Raw genomic sequence first — 19,996 nt, 5'->3', positions numbered from 1 at the left:
ATAAGATAAAGTCCCTGTGGCAATTAGTCCTGATCTCTGTGTGTCAAGTTATTGCTAACCAAACAGTCTGCATTCAGATTCCTTACATGCTCCTTAACATGATTGAATCATTTTGTGGTGGATGGCTGCATTTGTAAAGACTTTTGCTCAGAGTAAACAGTGTTGTCTCTGTTCTGAGACCGTTGTTTGTGCGTTTGGCAATCAATGGACTGGCCTGTATTTGACTTGTGTACATTGTAAATATTACTCAAGAGCGTAAAGTGTCAAATTAACACTTTTGAAAGAGTTAACATCATAAACACTCTGACAGTGTTAACTAACAAACTCTTGAAATGTCAAATATTAAAACCAGAATGGATGATGAGAACACAAGTTGGTGTTCAAAGTTAACACTCATGGATAAATTGGTCAACACTGCACCAGTGTTCAGGTGAAAATATTAAAAAATAAACCCACAAAACAATACACGTTTACGTTTATTTATTCGTTTTATTGAGACATTGTAAATATTTTTCCCTGCACCAAAATGTCTTCACATGTTTTCAATACATGTAAAGAACATGTTCTTACAACAATTAAACATAATGTCAAAGCAAATCAGTGCAAAGACACAAAAAACATATTCTTATTTGGTCCATGTGTACTCTTAATGTCAAAAGGTTTATAATGCTGACATTTATCAGGTTAAACAACAGCATTCCATTCATTACCATAAACACTGAATGCATGTTAATGCTCACTAATCAAAGTCTGTGCTGATGTTTGGACCTCCTTGGAGAGAATAGTCTCGACGAGATGCGTTTCTCTGCAGCTTTCAGCCAAGCAAGATATCCACTCCTATCTGCAGCGTCACAAACTGCCCCTGTAAAATTGAAAACAAAAAAACAAAACAGGATCATTTCACATCCATTTATTAAAACTTATCAGGTGAAATGTCAGAGACAAGTATGAATTGCAAGACAAGAACAATTCCCAAAACTGAAAATTCTGTTATCATTTATTTATCCTCATGTGGTGCCACATCTGTATGATCTTATGTCTTCTGAGGAACACAAAAACTATTTCCACTCTGATACTTTTGCATATTTTTAAAAACTTGATATTGATTGGCATACACTGACAATATAAGGACAAGCAGGTCCGAAAAAGAAAGAAGGGCATACAGCATCAGAACAACACAAGGGTGAGTAAATGATGACTTAAAGGGTTAGTTCACCCAAAAATGAACTAAGTGAACTATCCCTTTAAGGAAAAGCATTTCATTCACTGTAAATGTATTTTGTAAAAAGAGAGTCAGTCTTACTAGAAAATGGGTCTTTAACGACAGAGACAAAGTCACAATTCCAAGTGCATACATATCTCTCTGCGTTGAGGTTGGACGACTCCTATCAAAATGAATGCACATAAATGGGACAGCACATAAATAAATGACAGTCCATGCATATCAAAAACTTAATTAATTTTAATAGAAAGATAATTTTTTAGAAAGAGATCAGACTCTATAAATAAACATGACAATCAGTAATCTTAAAATATGCAATTGTGGCTTACCCATGTATTGGTGGCTTCATACTCATACATGAAGCACATAATCTCCTTTTGATTTGTCTGTTAAGCCAGCATGAACCATCTGTAACAATATTAAAGAAATAGTTTACTTAAAATTGTAATTCCAAACCCATACGACTCACTTTTGCTGAAAACACAATGTAATGCTGAAATCCTTCATTTTCAATGGGAGACACGTGGAAAGCCGCTGGCTTAAAAATATTTTCTTTTTGTAAGCAGCAGCGGCATCCATGTCAGCTTTAACCAATATGAACAGAATATTAACACCCAATCATAGAACATTTCACTGAGCTCATGTGTTCAAAACATGATGATAAATAAATTCTTATTTATTTAAAATCTGTCTAAAGTTAACACAGTTTAAAAAGTGCAATCCACATGTTTACATATGTTTATTAGTGTGACTTTAAATTAATTACCTAAAAACTGAGTGTGGTAAAGCAACAGATTTGTTTTTATATTTCTGCAATCTACTTTAGTTTGTGTGATTTGTTACTGACTTTCATAATAATGTTTTCACCATGCTTATTTGTCAAGGCTTTATGTTGTCATAATCATTACATGCGTACAAGGCTTGAAGTTCAACAAATCAGTCAATATACTACTGTGATTGTAGCTGTTAAATAATGTAATTCATATCAATTCATGCATCACCTAATTTCATTGTAGCATATAGGCCACAGAAAAGAACATTTATGTTTTACCTATGTAATATTGTGTTGGTCATACTATACAATGATTTAAAGAGCTTTAAAAAATAATTGCATATTAAATCGCAATCGCAAAATTGGTAAAAAAAAAAAAATCGCAATTAGATTAGTTTCCAAAATCGTTCAGCCCTAATAAGAACCCACGTGTCACAAACAATGGTGATTGTCTGGAAAGGTCTTTTTAAAGCATTATCCCACATTTTCAACTCAGGAAGTCCCTAAGTGACATATAATGAACACCCAGGTACAGTCATGTGACAATGTGTTCATTTTTTTGTTGCCATGGCAACATTTCCAAAATGGTGTTCTGTCAGTAGAACACAAACAAAGATTTTTAACGCAAACCGTTGCAGTCTGTCAGTCATATAATGTCATTTAATGGGGAAAAAAAACATACACAGACAAAACCAAATTAAACCCTGCGGCTCGTGACGATACATTGAGGTCTAAAGACACAAAATGATCAGTCTGTGCAAGAAACTGAACAGTATTTATCTTTTTTTACCTCTGATCCACCGCACGGATATCATCAGGAGCCGCAGGGTTTAATTTGGTTTCGTCTCTGTATGTTTTATTTTTTTCTCTCAAAGCCGTGAGTACCATTGACTGCCATTATAGGACTGACAGACTGCAACGGTTGGAGTTAAAAATCTTTATTTGTGTTCTACTGAAGAAACTAAGTCATCTACATCTTGGATGCCCTGGGGTAAGCAGATAAACATCAAATTTTCATTTTTGGGTGAACTATCCCTTTAAGAAAAATGGTAATGAGCTGCTCAATTAATTTAGCTGATTCAGTTATTTTAGTTATATATTTTCTGCTGCTCATTTCAAACCATATTTTAACAAATCTACGTGCACGTTTAACATGTTGATCTCTAATGTGAGGTAGTTGTTTATTTTTATTCAGTTCGCACATTTTCGAATTGTGAATTTAATTTTATTTTTTATTAATTTCTGGTTAAACCATATACCTGAAAAGGTAGAATTTTGATAAGTTATAAATAGTTGTTGTAAAACTTAATGGTCACAGTTATGTGGTTTTTAAATATGTTGTGGCAAAGCAAATAAAATACAAAAACTGTATTACTTCTGAAAAAGGTTTTTGTTTTATCTTCCCTGAAAAGTAATCATTTTGATATATGCTGTGAAAAAGCAAATAAACAGAAAAGAATAGTTATTTAGCTAAATGTTTTTTTATTATTATTTATCATAAACGCCCAGTGTCTCATATATGTAACATTACAGATCTTTCACAAGGAGGGGTTGTATTTCAAAAACAACTGCAGAAACATGTTATAAGTGGTCCATTTGTTTTGTTTTATATGCCCCATAATTAAGGAGAAATCGGTCCGGGATCTTATGGGTTAAAAACACTTACTGTCGGATTTCCCCTTTTATAAAAGAAACGTCATCGTCTGCTCCGCATCGTGAGCAAAGAAAATGGCGTCTGTGAAAAATACTTCAGGAGGTGCGCACACGAGAAAATGTCCCGGATGTAACTAACACTCAATCGTGTTAATAAGGTCGAATACCCAAGACACTCCCGTATAGTTTTGAATGGGAAAAAATGCAAAGCTTAAAGTGCATATTGCAGGTAAAAAAAAAAAATTAAATGAATATATAACCTTGTATGAAAATATCATATGAACCGTTAATGCAGGATTTGAAAATGTTTTACAAGACGCGAGGGCACAAATTTAAAAAGTGACGCTTTCCTTGACAGAGTTCTCAAAAAACGTTTTTTTTTCAACATCGCATCATATTACGTCACATAAGGGAGTCGTGTGCCGCACTCTGAGCACGCGCGAGTCAGTGTGTTTTCGGTAGTTATTTTTATTTCAATTTATCATTGTCATGGTAAATTGTGTTTGTGCAGGTTGCACGAACTCCAGCCTATCAGGACATCGAGTCCACAGGTTTCCTAACAAGAAAAAGTCTGGTATCTTCCGGGCCTCGGTGCGTGCAGCTGAAGAGACAGCAAGCAAACAGCAAGCCTCAAAGCCTGGATGTAGAGTCAGACACTGCACAAGCACTGCTCGAATTGAAGGGGGGCTGGGGGGATCCGGGACCCCCCATAAGAAGTAAAAAATAGACTTAGGGGGGTCCCTCAGACATTTTTACTTGGAGTAAGCCATTTAAAAGAAGATGCATATAATGCCACCTCTTTGTACATAATGTTGATATTTTCTGTACTTTTATCTTGGCATTAATAATAATAAACTAAGCTTTTACGGTTTATGACACGACAGCGCTCTCTTTATAATTTTTTTGCCCCAGCAATTTGCACTACAGACATAAAACCATAGAAGTAGGTTTAAAATACACATTTTGAGGTCCTCTGCCTTTTGTTCATGTTTATTTTTTAACTATACATATTTCAACTACCAATGTAACATTCCATACATTTTAGAAAGTAAACACAGTGTAATATTTAGCAGTGAACATTAAATGAAACATTTGTATTTTAAGCTAAATAACAACATATACCTTCTTTTTTTTAAATATATATACATTTTTTTTTTTTGTTATATTAAATTTTGTCTGGTCTGTTTTTCGGTGTATGTGGTATAATCTGTAAAGCATGTTGGTCAGCCTGTTGTATATGTGCTATACAAATGAAATTAACTTGAACAAATCAAATAGTAAAATAATGACTAATTTCCACAATTTAACAATTTTAATGGAGTAAAAAACGTGAGGAGGTTCTATATCTGTGCAGTTTTCCTAAGCAGCATTGAAAAGTCAGGGGAACGTGACTGCCAAAAGTAGTTGCATTAATGTGGGCAAGTCAGGGGAACATGACTGCCAAAATAGATCATCCTGTTGTAACCTCAAGATGTCTCGGTAGGGCTTGTGGCCAAAGCCTTGTTCCCGCTGTGCATACAGTGAATCGAGGAACAGTATTCCTCTTTTGAGTGGCAGCATCACCTATGAGAATAGTCTTGGCAATGAGATAACTTGTCAAGTGGAATATTCCAATAAGTGTTGCAAAAAGGAATCTTCGTATGCTTCTTTTTAACATCAACGGTGTAGCTTGACAAACTTTCTTAGAATGCATGCATCACTTACACATAGCAAAAAATGCCCTTGTGTCCACAGTGGGAATATAAGTGCATCTTTCTCTGTGGAGTCGACCTTAAAGAAAGCATATTATGTTGCCAATTCAAATCAGTTTATTTATTGCTGTACAAATGGGTAGGTCCTTACAGGAAGACTGTCTAAAGGGTCACAATTCAAGGGTGGGAGCCATGTTGGGGGGATGTGGAGGTCCATAATAAAGATATTTTTCCCCTACAGAAAGACAGCTGACTTACTTTCTTCATTGTACTACACAGAACTCACATAGGTCCCACTAAAATATAGATTGCTGATGGCAGTAAGTGTTGCACAATGCTGCCCACAATGGTATGAAGGGCCAACATCTACAAGGAAAATGAAACACTTAGACTTATTGATGCTAATATTAATTAATGCCACTGCATTTGATCTGAGAGTACCATTCACCTATCCCCAACACTAAACTGCTCCCAGTTAATAGGCATTAGTTCAACATTGCTCGCTAGAAATGTCTAATTCCATCGTGTTCATTCATCCATTTGTGCGTAATTTCATCCAAACCCTGTGCGTTCTGCTTGCACTGAACGTTACGACAGCGTCAGTTCACCATTGTAGCAATGATAAGGTAAAATTACCTGAGTTAAAGTTTGAAGAACTCACAGCGACGCCATTTTGAATTATTTATGTGTGGAGGTGACGTATTTCCTGTTAGCGAGTGGAGCTCCACTCGCCCACGGTCTGCAGCCAGACCCCTCTCGGTTTTGGCGCGTTTCAGATGCGGAAGTAAAATTCTCTCACAAAAACGACCCCAGAAGCCTTAATAGCGTATTTTAAAGTATATTTTAAAGAAAATCTAGTTCCTGCAGCATTTTTCTATACATCGACTCACTGGAGTCTCTAACCTGCAATATGCCCTTTAAATTGGCCGCTCAAACGCAGGAAGCTCCGCCTTCTGAATGAAAGAGCCAATCGCTAATCGGGAAAGTCAGCGCGTCACTGCAGCTGCCGTTAGAAGTCCCGGTTGCTGTAGAACAGTCAGCGCCCTGAGACCTGCGCATGCGCTCTGGCTGATCTAGCCTGAAAAATAAGCTTCTTATAACGCTATTTGACCAAAAGAAACAACATTTATGACACAGTTGTTGTCCAATTTCATTCGTGATTTCAAATATGAAATTTAATCGTAAACTTGGTGAACAGTTTTGGAGAATTTGATGTTTCCCCAATCCCCATACAAAGTGATAGGAGCTGCTCTTGGATGCCCGAGAGGCGTTAAAGATGGCCGCCGCGTGACGGGACTTGTCTTAAAGAGACTTTGGTGAGGGTGACTCTCTGTATTTACACCGGTCAGAGGGTGCCGTTTACACTAGTAGTGTTAATCCCCTAAAATTCAACACCACAACTTTAACACTTTACTCTAAAAGTCCTTTTCATTTCAACACTTGAGATTTTGCTGTGTGCTTTGACACAATTTGCATTGTTAAAAGCGCCATACAAATAATAGTGACTTGACTTACACCAAAAAAAACTTGACTTACACCATGTGCAACATATGGTTGTAAAAAACCATAGATCTCTACAGTAGGATTCTCTGATGATCAGTAATATAAGAGCTTTAACAAATATTCTTTATTATTTATCATATGCAGTATTGTTTAGCACTAATGATCAACTAAATATTTATGATACACTAAATCTCCTGTGAAAATCAGATCCTAGAAAAATAGATATGGCAGGAATAGATATTCTTTCATTTGAATAACTAGGTTTTACCATTACAATGCGGTGCATGACTTGGGTTATTATCAGCTGCTAATGTGGTATCTACATTTAGATACGTATGAGAAAAATGCTGCAGCTACTTTGAGTATTTGTCTGCCCCCCAGTGGCCACATTCTTGCGCTCATACTGTTCATAATACTGGTGCACTACTAAGCTAAACCTGAGAATATGTCACTTTGAATCACTTAAGATTCTGTATGCAAAAAAAAGTTGCCCTATATGCATAAAAAATGATCCTTCTACTGAGGCATATGAGATATCCAAGCTCCCATCTGGAGGATTCCACTCAAAACCGCATATTCTTGATAAAAATCATGTCACTAAACAGGAGAAATGGAATAAGTTATTGAAGAAATACTCAAGAGGACCAGCTGTCCCTTTTGTTTCAATGATTATATTTGAGAATCAGTTTTTTGTGGAAATGATGCAGTATATAAAAAAGGAGATAGAAACTTACTATAGCTAAATGTCACTCTACTTCTTCCGTCCCTGCACACTGCAGATGAGATATGTGAGGGTTTACCTCTAAATAATAAACATTCATCCCAATTCATCACCTGAGCCCACGTTCAGTAGGATCCCAACCTGCTCAGATGATTTTAACAGGAACTGTATTCACTTTGGAACTGATGTTCAATCCTTAGAAACTTTGCATATACATGATACACAATGTTTTCCCTACATCAATGCCATTTGTAAAACCCTTTTAATTTCCATATCACTATGAGCGTAACTCATGGACACGTACTGTCTTGAAGAATTAGACCCAGGTAGGATGGGATGTGCCAAGTTGTTTGTAAATAAATATGTTGACAAATGCAGCTCAAGGGACGGTCCCTATGAACTACCAAATGTTCTGAGTATCCTGGACTTAATATAAAAAAAAAAAAAAGAAAAAGGAAAAAAAGACAAGTGGTAACAGGGCACAGTCAATTCAGTCTTTCTAGGGCACAAATGACAGGACAGGAGGGGGTGTAATTTATCTACAAGGGGAGGGGCTAATTCCTCTCCTGCACAAACACAGTCTCCTGCGGACACAGTCCTGCTTCCTGCAGTGTGATGTCATAGTCCAAGTGAGCGAGTCTTCGGCGGGGGAAGTTGGTGACAAGTTCGAAACGTTCGTTGGGGAATCCCTTAGACTGAACGTGTCTCACCAGTGCCTACAAACAAGAACAGAGGAAGAAAATGAAGGCTACATCTCCAAAATAAAAAACAAAATCTGAATTCACACACATTTGAAAATGTTTCTGTATTAGACATCTCCTGCTGCAAACTTTTTTCCTTTTTAACAGAAATAAGGTTTTCATATATTGTTTTTTTTGGCATTACGTTTTAGCTGAATTGTGCAGCCCTACAAACAAGCACAGCAAACCTGGATTTTTAAATTCAAAATAACAAAATAATTTATATCTGAAAAAAAAAATTCCCCCAAATTGTACAGCCTTAAAGCACTGTATTGTTATTGTGAACACTTTACAATACCATGGATAATTCTAGATCCCTTATTCGAACTATTTCGATTTTTAGAAATGTGTGTTCTAGGCTCTTAGCTTCTTTTCCATCAACCAGTTAAACTGTACCAGATTTTTGACAGTAGGTGGCGCTTGAGAAAGAGCAGAAATGCTCCAGTACACAACAGCAATGCTGCACAACTTCTGACACCAGCTTTTATGGAGAAGAAAGTACTGACAAACAGTATTTACAAAACAGTCAGATTTTAGTACTCACTTTGTATTTGCTTTTTGAATGGTCTGTGTTATTCTTGTATATTCTTTTTGTTATTTGAAAATGTTAATAAGCAAATTTATCTTGTCAACCTTTTACCACAGTAAAAGTTTCAGCAATTATCATGATATGAATAATTCATATGTTCACATGCATAAAAGCGACAAAGTCGGCAATGGCCAAAAAATAACTAAATAAATAAAAATAAAAAAATCATCATGAAACGCTATACCCACCATGAGTTTAGATTTAGCAGACAGTGCTATCTGTTCTCTCTGGCCATCTGGGTATCGAAGCATTAAACGGGCCTTTGGACCTGTGGACAGAGTCATTTTAGTACATTAATTCATTCTTACTGAATATTATTAGCATGTATAAATGTTTAAATCCTTTAAAGGGACAGTCACCAAAAAGCTGCCATTATTTACATCACCCACATTTCATTCTAAATCATTCTAAATCTTTTCTGCAGAACACAAAATGTCAATGTTTAAAGATAAGCTTGTTTCCATATGACAAAACAAAACTGACCATTTGAAGGGTCTTGTTAATCCGTCTAATTAGGGTGGCCATACGTGCCATTTTTACGGGATGTTAGGCAATATAGAAATCCCACCCAGGATGTGTCCTTTAAAAATGGCACGTATGATCACCCTACATTTCTGTGAGGAACAGACTGAAATTTAAGTCATTATTAACTGATATTCTTTCATTCCAGTTGATAGCACACAAACTCCTTATGAATGGATCACTGAATTAATGCACCGAATTTGCAAAGATTCTTCTCTTGCGCAAAAGAATGATTCATTCACAAATGGGTTTGCTTTGGTTCTGACTTCATCTGGACACATTGATTCTTAAATTAACAGCTCTTTGGAGGGAAAGATTATCAGAGAATACTTCAGTCTGTTTCTCACACACCGATGTTGTTGCACTTCAGTTGAGTTGGAATATGATCCACAAGTGGGATACGGACTACCTTTGCTGTGGAGTAATAGTGCTCTTTCGGACTTTGATGGACAAGGTCACTATGAACTGTGTGAAGTAGGGTTGCAGGATTAATCGAAAACTGCGATTTTCATGCGCAGCTTGTCAGTGAACAAGTGTGAACAGTAGTAAATCTCCATCCGAAGGCCAGAGGGCGCTCTTGCGCTGAAATATATATCCAAATATTGCCCCTCAGAAGAAAGGTAATGCATGTCCTTCCAGTTAATAGAAGATTGAACTGCTTTCATTGATTCAATGTGACTGACTCATGACTACGACAAAATATGGTTTATCTGAGTTCTTATTATAATTTTCATTATAATAAAGTATATTTATTTACTTTATGTTATAAGTGACTCAAACTCGCTGTGCTTTCAGATAGAGCAGCATTTACTATACAGAGCTGTAGTACACTGACAAAAAGCACTGTCATGATCACAGACCGATTTCACTTCACATGGAGATTTACTACTGATCACAGAATCGTGCTTCACTGAGAAGTTGCGCATGAAATTGCGTTTGATTAATCATGCAGCCCTAATGTGAAGATTTTTCCTCTTATCTTCAGAGAAAAAAAAAACAGCAATGACATGAGGGCAAGCAAATAATGACAGTATTTTCTTTTTGGGTGAACTATCCCTTTAGACAAATGACATAAGAGAAATGGTGTATACCGTTGTCGTCTGGATCTTCCGTGCTGGTGCCGGCAGGTTCTGAGGGCTGGTGTGATGTGGATCTGTGGTTTTCTCCCAGCCGCTGTTGGGACTCCATTTGTCCTGTCTGACTGTGACTGAGCCCGACCGGCTCTAGATGGTTCTTCTTACTCTCCTCTTTCCTGTGGCATAACTCTTTGTGTGGTGACTTCCTGTAATGGGCTGGGCTGTCCGGCCTGGTGGGAGGAGCTACCTCTGCAGAGACGTGTCCATCTAAAGAATCCTCTCCTCCACCAGCATCATTATCCGAACCATCCACTGAGATCAGGCCTTCGCTGTCAGAGAAAGGTTCGGCATCTGAATCATCATCTGAGCGGGACTCTGCCTTGTCCTGGGTGGACTCGTAGTGTGTTTCTTGAAGAGAGGCCCGGATAGCGGCCTCTAACTGACTGTCCTCACTGGCATCTATCAAACTCTCCTGAATAAACAGATAAAAGTCTGCGATGTGAAGCAAAGACACATAATGCTTTTTCAGGAACCTTAAATGTGAACACTTACAGAACGAGCCCGTTTGGCCGGAGGTTGACTGGACTGCCCATCCAGCTGCCCGTGCTCCGATAGGAATCCTGTGACCTGATCCAGGAATGAGGTCACATCTAACTGGTTCCACTCAACCATCTTTTGTCCTGTATTTGTCATAGGTTAAAGAAAAAAAGGTGAAAAAAATCTAAAATATATATATATTTAAAGTTTTTAACCATTCCCTGATAATGCATACAAATGTTTTAATAAAACCATAAGGTACCTGATAAATTACTTCATTATTGATTGAATCTGTAAATATTGAAAACTTTCATGGAATCATGTTATTACCATGCTTTTACTAGTCTTACTACTTTATCAATTTAAAAAAATTCTATATTATACATGAATATACATGAACTATAGCAAAACCAGTGTAATGCAATAAGAAAAAATCATTCAGATTTTGAGAAACTGCATTTGTATATATTGTTTAAATTTATACAAACATTAACGACAAGCACCAGTATTAACGGTTTGAAATCAATGAATTTAATAAAAATCTAGTTCAAAATGCATGTGTCAGGTTTTTAGTAATGTACTCTCTGAATTTATGTTGGTTTTATATAGTTGAAACATTTTTTACATTTCCATTTTCAAGAGGTTTAAAACAAAAAAAAGAAAAAACTTATCTTTTTACCAGATTTAAAAAAATATATATTGTTTTAGAACCTCAACTTGCATTGACACACAAATATATATTTTCTTATAAATGTATTCATTTTATGAGGCTTTTTTTTTACACCCCAGATATTTTTACATTTCCATTTAAGACTAATGTTAATGAATTTAATGTAAATGTAAAAAAACAAACAACAACAACAACAACAAAAATCAAGAAAAAGTAATAACATTTTTAAGATTAAAAAAATATTCTTTCAATTACACTGACATAAAAATATATATCTTTTTATAAATGTATTCATTTTATGAGGCATTTGTTAATTCCAAAATATTTTTTTTAAAATCAAAAACATGCTCATTATAGAAGAGACACATTAGTTATTTTCAGTTTGACTTGGCATGGCCATCTGAAATGAATTGGTCCAAACTTTTTTTTTAACAAATCAGTTCAACACTGCCTTGGGTCTCTCACCTGTACGAGGGTCCAAGATAGATATATAGGGGAACTTGTTAAGCTTGTAAAACTGAATGTACCTCTGCCCTTCCTCGCTGTCATGGTACACCTATAAGCAAAAACAGCTTACTTGAACAACTCAAAAGCTCACATTCACAACTCAAGTAATCTCATGGAAGACAAAGGACAGAAGACATTTATGTCTGTGTAAATGTACCTGCCAGAATATGAAGTGCTCTCTGATTAAGTTTTTCACAGCATCATTGCTCCACACGTCTCTGTTTAGACACTGACAGGCAAAATCCTGGACATTCTGAATGTTGATCATCAGCCATTTGTTCTCAAGCTGACCAGAGTCTTTCGCCTGAGGTGACAAATGCATTGTGGGAATGTGTTAAATCACATAGGGAGAAATAATGACTTGACTTACAGGAATATTAAAACAAATTAAAAGCATAAACAAGCTTGTATTTTTGTTGTGCTGAAATTATTTATTCTCTTACATAAACAGTCTACAATACAGGTTTCTATGAAACCTACAGATTCTTTTTTATAACATCAATATTGCTCTGAAATGTTACCTGGGGCCTGTTTCATAAAACAAGTTTACCAAATAAGCCAGGTTTATTTCAGTTAGTCTGACTTATTGTCAGTTGATTTGGTTCAAAATAAGTCAGACTAACTTAAATAAGCCTGGCTTATTTGGTAAAATTGTTTTATGAAACAGGCCCCTGTTATTTTAAAACAAAATATACTGATTTTATTTGAATAAAGTTTAACTTTTTCATGTTTAAAAACAAAATTCAGATCAGAAAGTGTGAATAAGCTATGAGCGAAAGCCTAAATATATTTTACAATGTATTTTTGAGACAAATCCAACTTACAAAAAATAGACAATGTTTATTTTGATAGCTTTGGCTCATTTGTAAAGTTTGATTCGCGCACAAATTCTTTTCCTCTTAATTTTTATTTTTCTCTGAATGCAAATTTACTTGTGCAATAGTTTGACCCCTACACTTTTACAAGCGCATTTCTGTGATCGTTTTTATATTATTTTCTGCCGTATCAGTCGCAGATGCTGTCAAAAGAGCTGAACCAGGAACATTTCTTCAAGAACTGATGCCACCCGGCCTGATTTCTGTAAGGCTCACAACAGCCTGAACCTGTGTTTGAACACTCCCTGATTTGCAGGGCTTGACTTGTTCTTGGCCAGGAACAAAACACATTATTATGCTGACAAATTTTGTACTTAATGAGACAGAGGACTGAAGCACATGAATTAGCTGATAACTGAATGTGTTACTGGTAATACTAATGTGTTCACTAAAGCAGTCGTAGAGCTTACCGTCTCAAAGCTGCCTTTGTGCATGAGTTCAATGGGGGGACGGAACAGATCAGCTAGAGTGCTCAGCTTCTTGTCCATTGCACTTCCGTTTCTCAACTCCTGCTCCTGTCGCACTAAAGATTCACATCACAACAGCAGGGTTTCAGACGAAGCACTAGACCATGTCTACCATCAGAATGCCTCACATGTACTTACTGGTTTCTGTCTGAAAATCCCGAAATCCATCAAAGATTGATCGTGCTGGTCTACGCCTCTTTGGTACTGTGGAAGTGAGGTATTATTTAAGTAAACAAAACCAGGGTTTCCCAAATTGGGGTTTGAGAGTTAATAAAAAGCTAATAAATAATCATATTGAATGTAAAATTTAAATACATAAATGAGGCTGTATGATAATTGCGAAATAGCTTATCATTGATTTGATTATCAAATGTTTGGATTTAATTAAATATCTGTATAGTCTGATGTACTGCGTGTTTCATAGTGAAGCGCACATAAACCTGATCATCTCTTCCTCTTTACTACTACATACTACGGATGTCAAATCGATTAATTGCCAAAATAAAGGTTTGTGTTTACATACTGTATGTGACACTGCCTGGACCACAAAACCAATCGTCATAAGTCACACAGGTATATTTTTAGCAATAGCCATCAATGCACTGTATGGGTCAAAATTATAGATTTTTCTTTTATGCCAAAAAAACATTAGGCTAAGTAAAGATCGTGTTCCATGAAGATATTTTGTAAATTTCCAACTGTAAATATATCAAAACTTAATATTTGATTAGTATTATGCATTGCTAAGAACATCATTTGGACAACTTTAAATTGGACAACTGATTTTTTTTGCACCCTCAAGATTCCAGATTTTCAAATAGTTGTATCTCGGCCAAATATTGTCCAATCATAACAAACCATACTTCAATGGAAAGCTTACTTATTCAGCTTTCATGTGATAAATCTTAGACAATTAGTGCTGTAAAACGATTAATCGCAACCAAACGGTTTTGTTTACATAATATATGTGTGTATACTGTGTACATTAATTATGTATAAATACAAACACATTGATGTATATACACACGTGGTCAGACTTGTTGGTACCCTTGGTAAATATGATCAAAGAAGGCTGTGAAAATAAATGTGCATTGTTAATCCTTTTGATCTTTTTTTTTTCACAAAAATCTAATCTTTCATTGGAGAATAAGAATTTAAAATGGGGGGAAATATCATTATGAAATAAATGTTGGACACAATTACTGTTACCCCTAGAAATTCTTATGAGTAAAATATATTTGAAGTATATTCCCATTCATATTCACAATTTTGAGCACTCCAGGGTGATTATGAACATGAAATTATCCAGCCATGGCTTCCTGTTTCACGGAAATATAAATAGGAGGGAAAACAAAGTCCAAATTCTCTTAATCATCCATCACAATGAGAAAACCCAAAGAACATATTTCTGATGTGCAGCAAAAGATAATTGAGCTTCATAAATTAATTAGTGAAGTGGCTTTAAGAAAAGAGCTAGACTAGTGAAAATTCCCATTTCCACCATCAGGGCAATGATTAAGAATTTTCAATCAACAGAAAATGTTACGAAACTGCCTGGAAGAGGACGTGTGTCTATATCGTCCTAATGCACGGTGAGAAGGAGAGTTTGAGTGGCCAAAGACTCTCCAAGGATCACAGCTGGAGAATTGCAGAAAGAGCTTGAGTTTCGGGGTCAGAAAACCTAAACAAAATAATCAAACAGCACCTACATTACCACATGTTGTTTGGGAGGGTTTCAAGAAAAATTCTCCTAGCTCATCCAAAAACAAACTCCAGCATATTCAGTTATCAGACAGGAATGGCACTTCAAATGGGACTGGCTTCTATGGTTAGATGAAACTAAAAAATGAGCTTTTTAGCAGCAAACACTCAAGATGGGTTTGGGGAACACAGGGATATAAAGCACCCCATGTGTACAATGAAATATACTGCTGTATTTGTGATGTTGTGGGCCTATATTTCTGCTGGAGGTCTTGGACATCTTGTTTAGACACATGGCATCATGGATTCTATCAAATACCAACAGATAAAAAATCAATAAGTGACTGACTCTATTAGAAATCTTATAATGGGCCATGTTTGGATCTTCCACCCGGACAATAATCCAAACACAAACCTCAAAAACAACACAAAAATGGGTCACTGAGCACAAAACCAAGCTTCTGCTGGCCATTCCAGTCCTCTGACCTGAACCCTGTAGAAAATGAGTGAGGTGAACTGAAGAGAAGAAGCACCGTCATGGAGCTGTGAATCTGAAGGATCTGGAAAGATTCTGGATGAAGGAATGGTCTCTGATCTCTTGTCAGGTGTTCTCTAACCTCATCAGGCATTATAGGAGAAGATTTAGAGCTGTTAAACTGGCAAATGGAGGTTTCAAAAAGTATTGAATAAAAGGGTGCCGTTAATTGTGTCCAATGTGTATTAGAGAAAAACATTTATTTCATAATGATATTTCCCCCATTTAAAATTCAAATTCTTCAATGAAAGATTAGATTTTTGTGAATTTTTTAAATAAAAGATCAAAAGGATTAACAAAGCAGATTTATTTTCACAGCCTTCTTTGATCATATTTACCAAGGATACCAACAATTCTGACCACGTGTGTAGTTATGAAAAATAAGTTATGTTTATATATTAAATATATTTATATATATAATATAAAATACAAGAATATAAATATATAAATGTATAAACGTAAATATTTTCAAAATATATACTGTGTGTGTATTTAATAAATATTCACAGTACACATACATATAAAATGTAAACAAAAACTTTTATTTTGGATGCGATTAATCATTCGACAGCACTAATCTCAATTTAAAAAAAATTTACCCTTATGACTGGTTTTGTGGTCCAGGGTCACATCTGTTTGTGTACTGTGTATATAAATACACACACATACATGTTTATATTTAAGAAATATATGTAATATACATACATGCATACATACATACTCACACACACATGTAAATATTTCTTAAATATATATTTATGTGTGTGTATTTTAAATATGCGTATAAATACACACAAATATCATGCAAACATAAACTTTTTGGATGCAATTAATCACGATTGATCAATTTGACAGCCTTACTACATACTCTTCTTCTTCGCTACTGCAAGTTAAATCTTTACATATGACTCAAGTTTTGATTTGAGTGTTGATTATTAAATAAACTTTCTGTGCAATTTTCCTTTTTTGTGTTTTTGGCTAAATGAAAACTTAATTTTTTTAAAGACACTATCACAATTAAAAGTTTTCACCTTAAAGTCTAGCTACAAAATAAGAATAAAACACTTGCACTTAGATTAAATATTTGATATATGCACTTGCATGTCATCTGACCATTAATTGGAAACAGAAAACCGTGAACATGCAAATACGTTAATAAATTATTGAAATAAAGTCAAATCTCAGGGATGTACTTCAAGTAAATATTTTACACCTAAGGGGTTGGGTGACAAAATAAGGTTCAGGAACCCCTGGGTTAGACAGATAAGATGTATAAATGGGAACTGTACCTCCAAACAAGGGCTCTGGCTCCACCAGAATGTCCTGCTTCTGAGGAATGGGTGCTCGCACATCATCTCTGCCAGAGAGGAGAACACAGCTTTCAAACTCAAAGCACAGAGCATGCAGTGACTCAAAAAACCAATACAGCAGCTTGAGACCAAGAGCTTTTGGTGTGTCATATGAAGTCACTCACTCTACGGGGGGATGTCTGCTGCTGGATGCCCCGGCTGAACTGGCACTTGTGCTGGGTTCCTCTGCGATGCCCCCTCCGTCTAGAAACATGGTGACGGCCATCTCTAGGTTATTATTACATGCTTCCAACATATGCTTCCCTACACTCTCTGTGGCTCCTGCAAACAAACACACACATGCAAAGATATCACCAGCATATATTATGTGAGGTGAAACATAAACACACTGGAAAAAATACAACAGATGCACTTCAAGAGCCGAATATGTAACCTAACATGCTACTGGTACTGTGGTCTTCAAATAAGTGTCAGACACTAAATAACAAGGATTACCTTTGACTATACTGTATGGCGACATATGTTTTAAACACAATTAATGCAGTGCTGTTTCACCAAATAGTGACATGGCACTACAAAATGGTATATTTGAATTGTAAATAACTTTGTTTTGTTCATATTTTGTAAACACTAACCTTAAGCATTCTGTTTCCGTTTTAAAAATATCTTTGCAATCCATCTAGTGAGAAAGTTCAACATTGATTTTTTATAATATATTACATCAGACATAAAAATGTGTACATGTGTTTGGTAGTGGTTGGGAGTTTCTGGCCTGAAAAAGACCCATGTTATAATTTTCATGATGGTATGCCAGATAAAACTAATAAATAGGTAAAAATGCAATAATTAAGGTGTTTTAAAATAATTGTGGTATGGAAACCATGGTAAATATTGATAAGGAAACCTATATTAAGATATTACATTGTTCAGCACTTATACAAATACCTAGTTTGTTCAAACCCTTATAGTTTTATAACAGTGTAGTAAGTTTCAAACAAAATGCGCTGGAAAAAAAAATCTAATATTACGTAGAAGACGCACAGCAGCAGCGCCCGCCCCTTCAGAGAGCGCGCATGCGCACAACCAGCGCATCTTTCACCTTTACCAAAAAGTAGCGAGCTGCGAAACATGGCTTGTATTTTCTGACCAACAGAAACGAAACTATCAAATGATGCACACCATCATGCGATGCACAAAAGCAGCCTTTGCGCACACCTCCAATGACAGCTAAACTAAACAGTCTGCGTGCTTTAAGAACATAGTTATGTGTGTATCTTTGACTTAGATGCGAGTTGTGAGAAGCATACAGAGAAACGGATAACTGGTTGAGAATCAGCCTCTACACAAACCGCCATATTGTGGACTGTGGCTCATATCCACACACACTTGTCTAAGTTGTTAAACACACTCACGGTGATTGGAAACGTCCAAACACACAATCAACCTGTAGCGTTTAAATCTAGCAGTGGGAATAATAATAATAGAGTGAAAATCAGTGCAGCCCGAGCCAGATTTGAATTTAAAGGTGTTACACGTGTAGCGATGGTGAAATAACAGAAGTAACGTTATGCTCAAAGTTCAGTCTGAGAGAGTCTTACATTACCATCAGCATACTTTAGAAATTAGTCTACATTAGATCGCCCGCTTTCTGTTCTTTTGCATGTAGATCCATATTAAAGCAAGAGCAGATAGCAGCTAGCCGAAGCTTTCGTTAGTCTCTTTCCTTTGCATGACAGAGGGGGCAGTAATGATGATGCCCTCTCAATACATACAGCATTTCTGAAGACCCCGTGTTTTACTCAAGCGAAATGGCCTGTACAAGAGTTCCCGCAAATGCAAAATGTCAATATTTACCAGTTATGGCTGTGAACTGTTGTATTAACCCATTAACCCCCGGGGCTGATGCGTCTCCGAGAGTCGCCATCTTGCCGCCACTGACAACAACACGACTGCACGCATGCGCGGCATCGACCAATAGGATCTCTCTCCACATCTGCCTCCGTGCGTCACCTCTCTGGATCTCTGGGTAATGTAGTTCATAGGTAGTATAACGGACAAGATGCCACTGTGCAAATGGGGGTCATTTTTAAGAAGACTAATCTAAAATTTTGATTAAATTATGTAAAATGTGTAAGGAATGATCATAACATCATTCTAATACACCATGACACATGAAATTGTCAGAAATTTTGCCAAATTTATAAAATGCTTTAGTCTACATAGCTTTAGTTTTGGCAGGTCAAGCTCGCATCAGCTGACTCTCAGCATATCCCCATCTACCTACAGGAATACGACATCTATCTAAGCGTCCATATATAAGGTCTGTCAGTATTATCAGCTGTTTTCACATTGCTCAATAACTAATTACCCTCCTCCATCCCCAACTCCCCCTCTGTCAGTCAGGATCCTGCCTTCTGATTCTTTTTTTAATCAGACTAATTCTAAAATGTGTACATAAATGACTGAACTTTAACAATATCTGCAATACTTTTGTTGGTTCTGTTCTGTTTATCTTGGGGGGTTATCGCTGCTCTCCCTGCTCTCATTCATGCTAGGCTGCATGGATGCGCAGGGAGTTCTTGCCCAGAACAGAACCATACCACCAATCCAAACTGTATGCTAATTATCAATCATCTTTGACAATAGTGGTCCTGACAGGAATTCAATTAAGAAAGAATGAACTCACCATGCATGCACCTTTTAGATCAGTCAACACCTGCAATGAAAGTAGTCTAAACAAAATCCCTATTCATCCACTGTTCTGACAAAACAGACATACATTTATTCTTAAAATATAATATGTATTGTTTTATATTTATATTTACAGTATAACCACTTTGTGTTCAAAATTGTGTATTGTTGTAGTCAGATATCTCTTTGATGTATGGTAGGAACATGTACATTT

The 19,996-nt window shown here is 36.1% G+C and overlaps 1 protein-coding gene and 1 long non-coding RNA gene across 5 annotated transcripts; both read right to left on the bottom strand.

The window, feature by feature from the left end:
• Positions 1-472: 472 nt before the first annotated feature.
• LOC306846489 lies at positions 473-6,276 on the bottom strand. The gene is made up of 4 exons (XR_013782075.1): positions 5,975-6,276; positions 1,552-1,630; positions 1,304-1,385; positions 473-862 (listed from the first exon to the last, which is right to left on the bottom strand). It is a non-coding gene; the product is annotated as an uncharacterized lncRNA (long non-coding RNA).
• Positions 6,277-6,446: 170 nt separating this feature from the next.
• On the bottom strand, positions 6,447-19,048 carry ubxn7 (UBX domain protein 7). 4 transcript variants are annotated; one of them, XR_013782012.1, is made up of 12 exons: positions 18,946-19,046; positions 17,256-17,412; positions 17,071-17,138; positions 13,684-13,749; positions 13,489-13,601; positions 12,361-12,507; positions 12,162-12,252; positions 11,042-11,169; positions 10,505-10,961; positions 9,080-9,159; positions 7,576-8,278; positions 6,447-7,438 (listed from the first exon to the last, which is right to left on the bottom strand). XR_013782012.1 is itself a non-coding variant. In XM_079378728.1 (11 exons), exons 1-11 carry the CDS (start codon positions 19,013-19,015, stop codon positions 8,117-8,119), a joined length of 1,539 nt encoding a protein of 512 aa, XP_079234854.1. In that variant the 5' UTR covers positions 19,016-19,048; the 3' UTR covers positions 7,492-8,116. The 4 variants fall into 4 exon arrangements, 3 of the variants coding, with proteins under 3 accessions (XP_079234854.1, XP_079234853.1, XP_079234852.1); XM_079378728.1 differs by lacking the exon at positions 6,447-7,438 and having other exon boundaries at positions 7,492-8,278; positions 18,946-19,048; XM_079378727.1 differs by lacking the exons at positions 6,447-7,438; positions 18,946-19,046 and adding an exon at positions 17,727-17,770 and having other exon boundaries at positions 7,492-8,278.
• Between the last annotated feature and the right edge of the window lie 948 nt (positions 19,049-19,996).

The sequence above is a fragment of the Barbus barbus genome (assembly GCF_936440315.1).
Source record: "Barbus barbus genome assembly, chromosome: 26".
NCBI lineage: Eukaryota > Metazoa > Chordata > Actinopteri > Cypriniformes > Cyprinidae > Barbus > Barbus barbus.
This window is presented reverse-complemented; position numbering and strand designations above follow the sequence as displayed.

What these genes read in the sequence shown, in the direction of transcription:
- ubxn7 (XM_079378728.1), bottom strand. Translation starts at nt 19,015, where the DNA reads ATGGCGACTCTCGGAGACGCATCAGCCCCGGGGGTTAATGGGTTAATA. An exon ending in AGCACTTCATATTCTGGCAG is followed by an intron (nt 12,253 to 12,360) that starts GTACATTTACAC and finishes TTTTGCTTATAG; the next exon opens with GTGTACCATGACAGCGAGGA. An exon ending in TATCTTGGACCCTCGTACAG is followed by an intron (nt 11,170 to 12,161) that starts GTGAGAGACCCA and finishes TGACAAATACAG; the next exon opens with GACAAAAGATGGTTGAGTGG.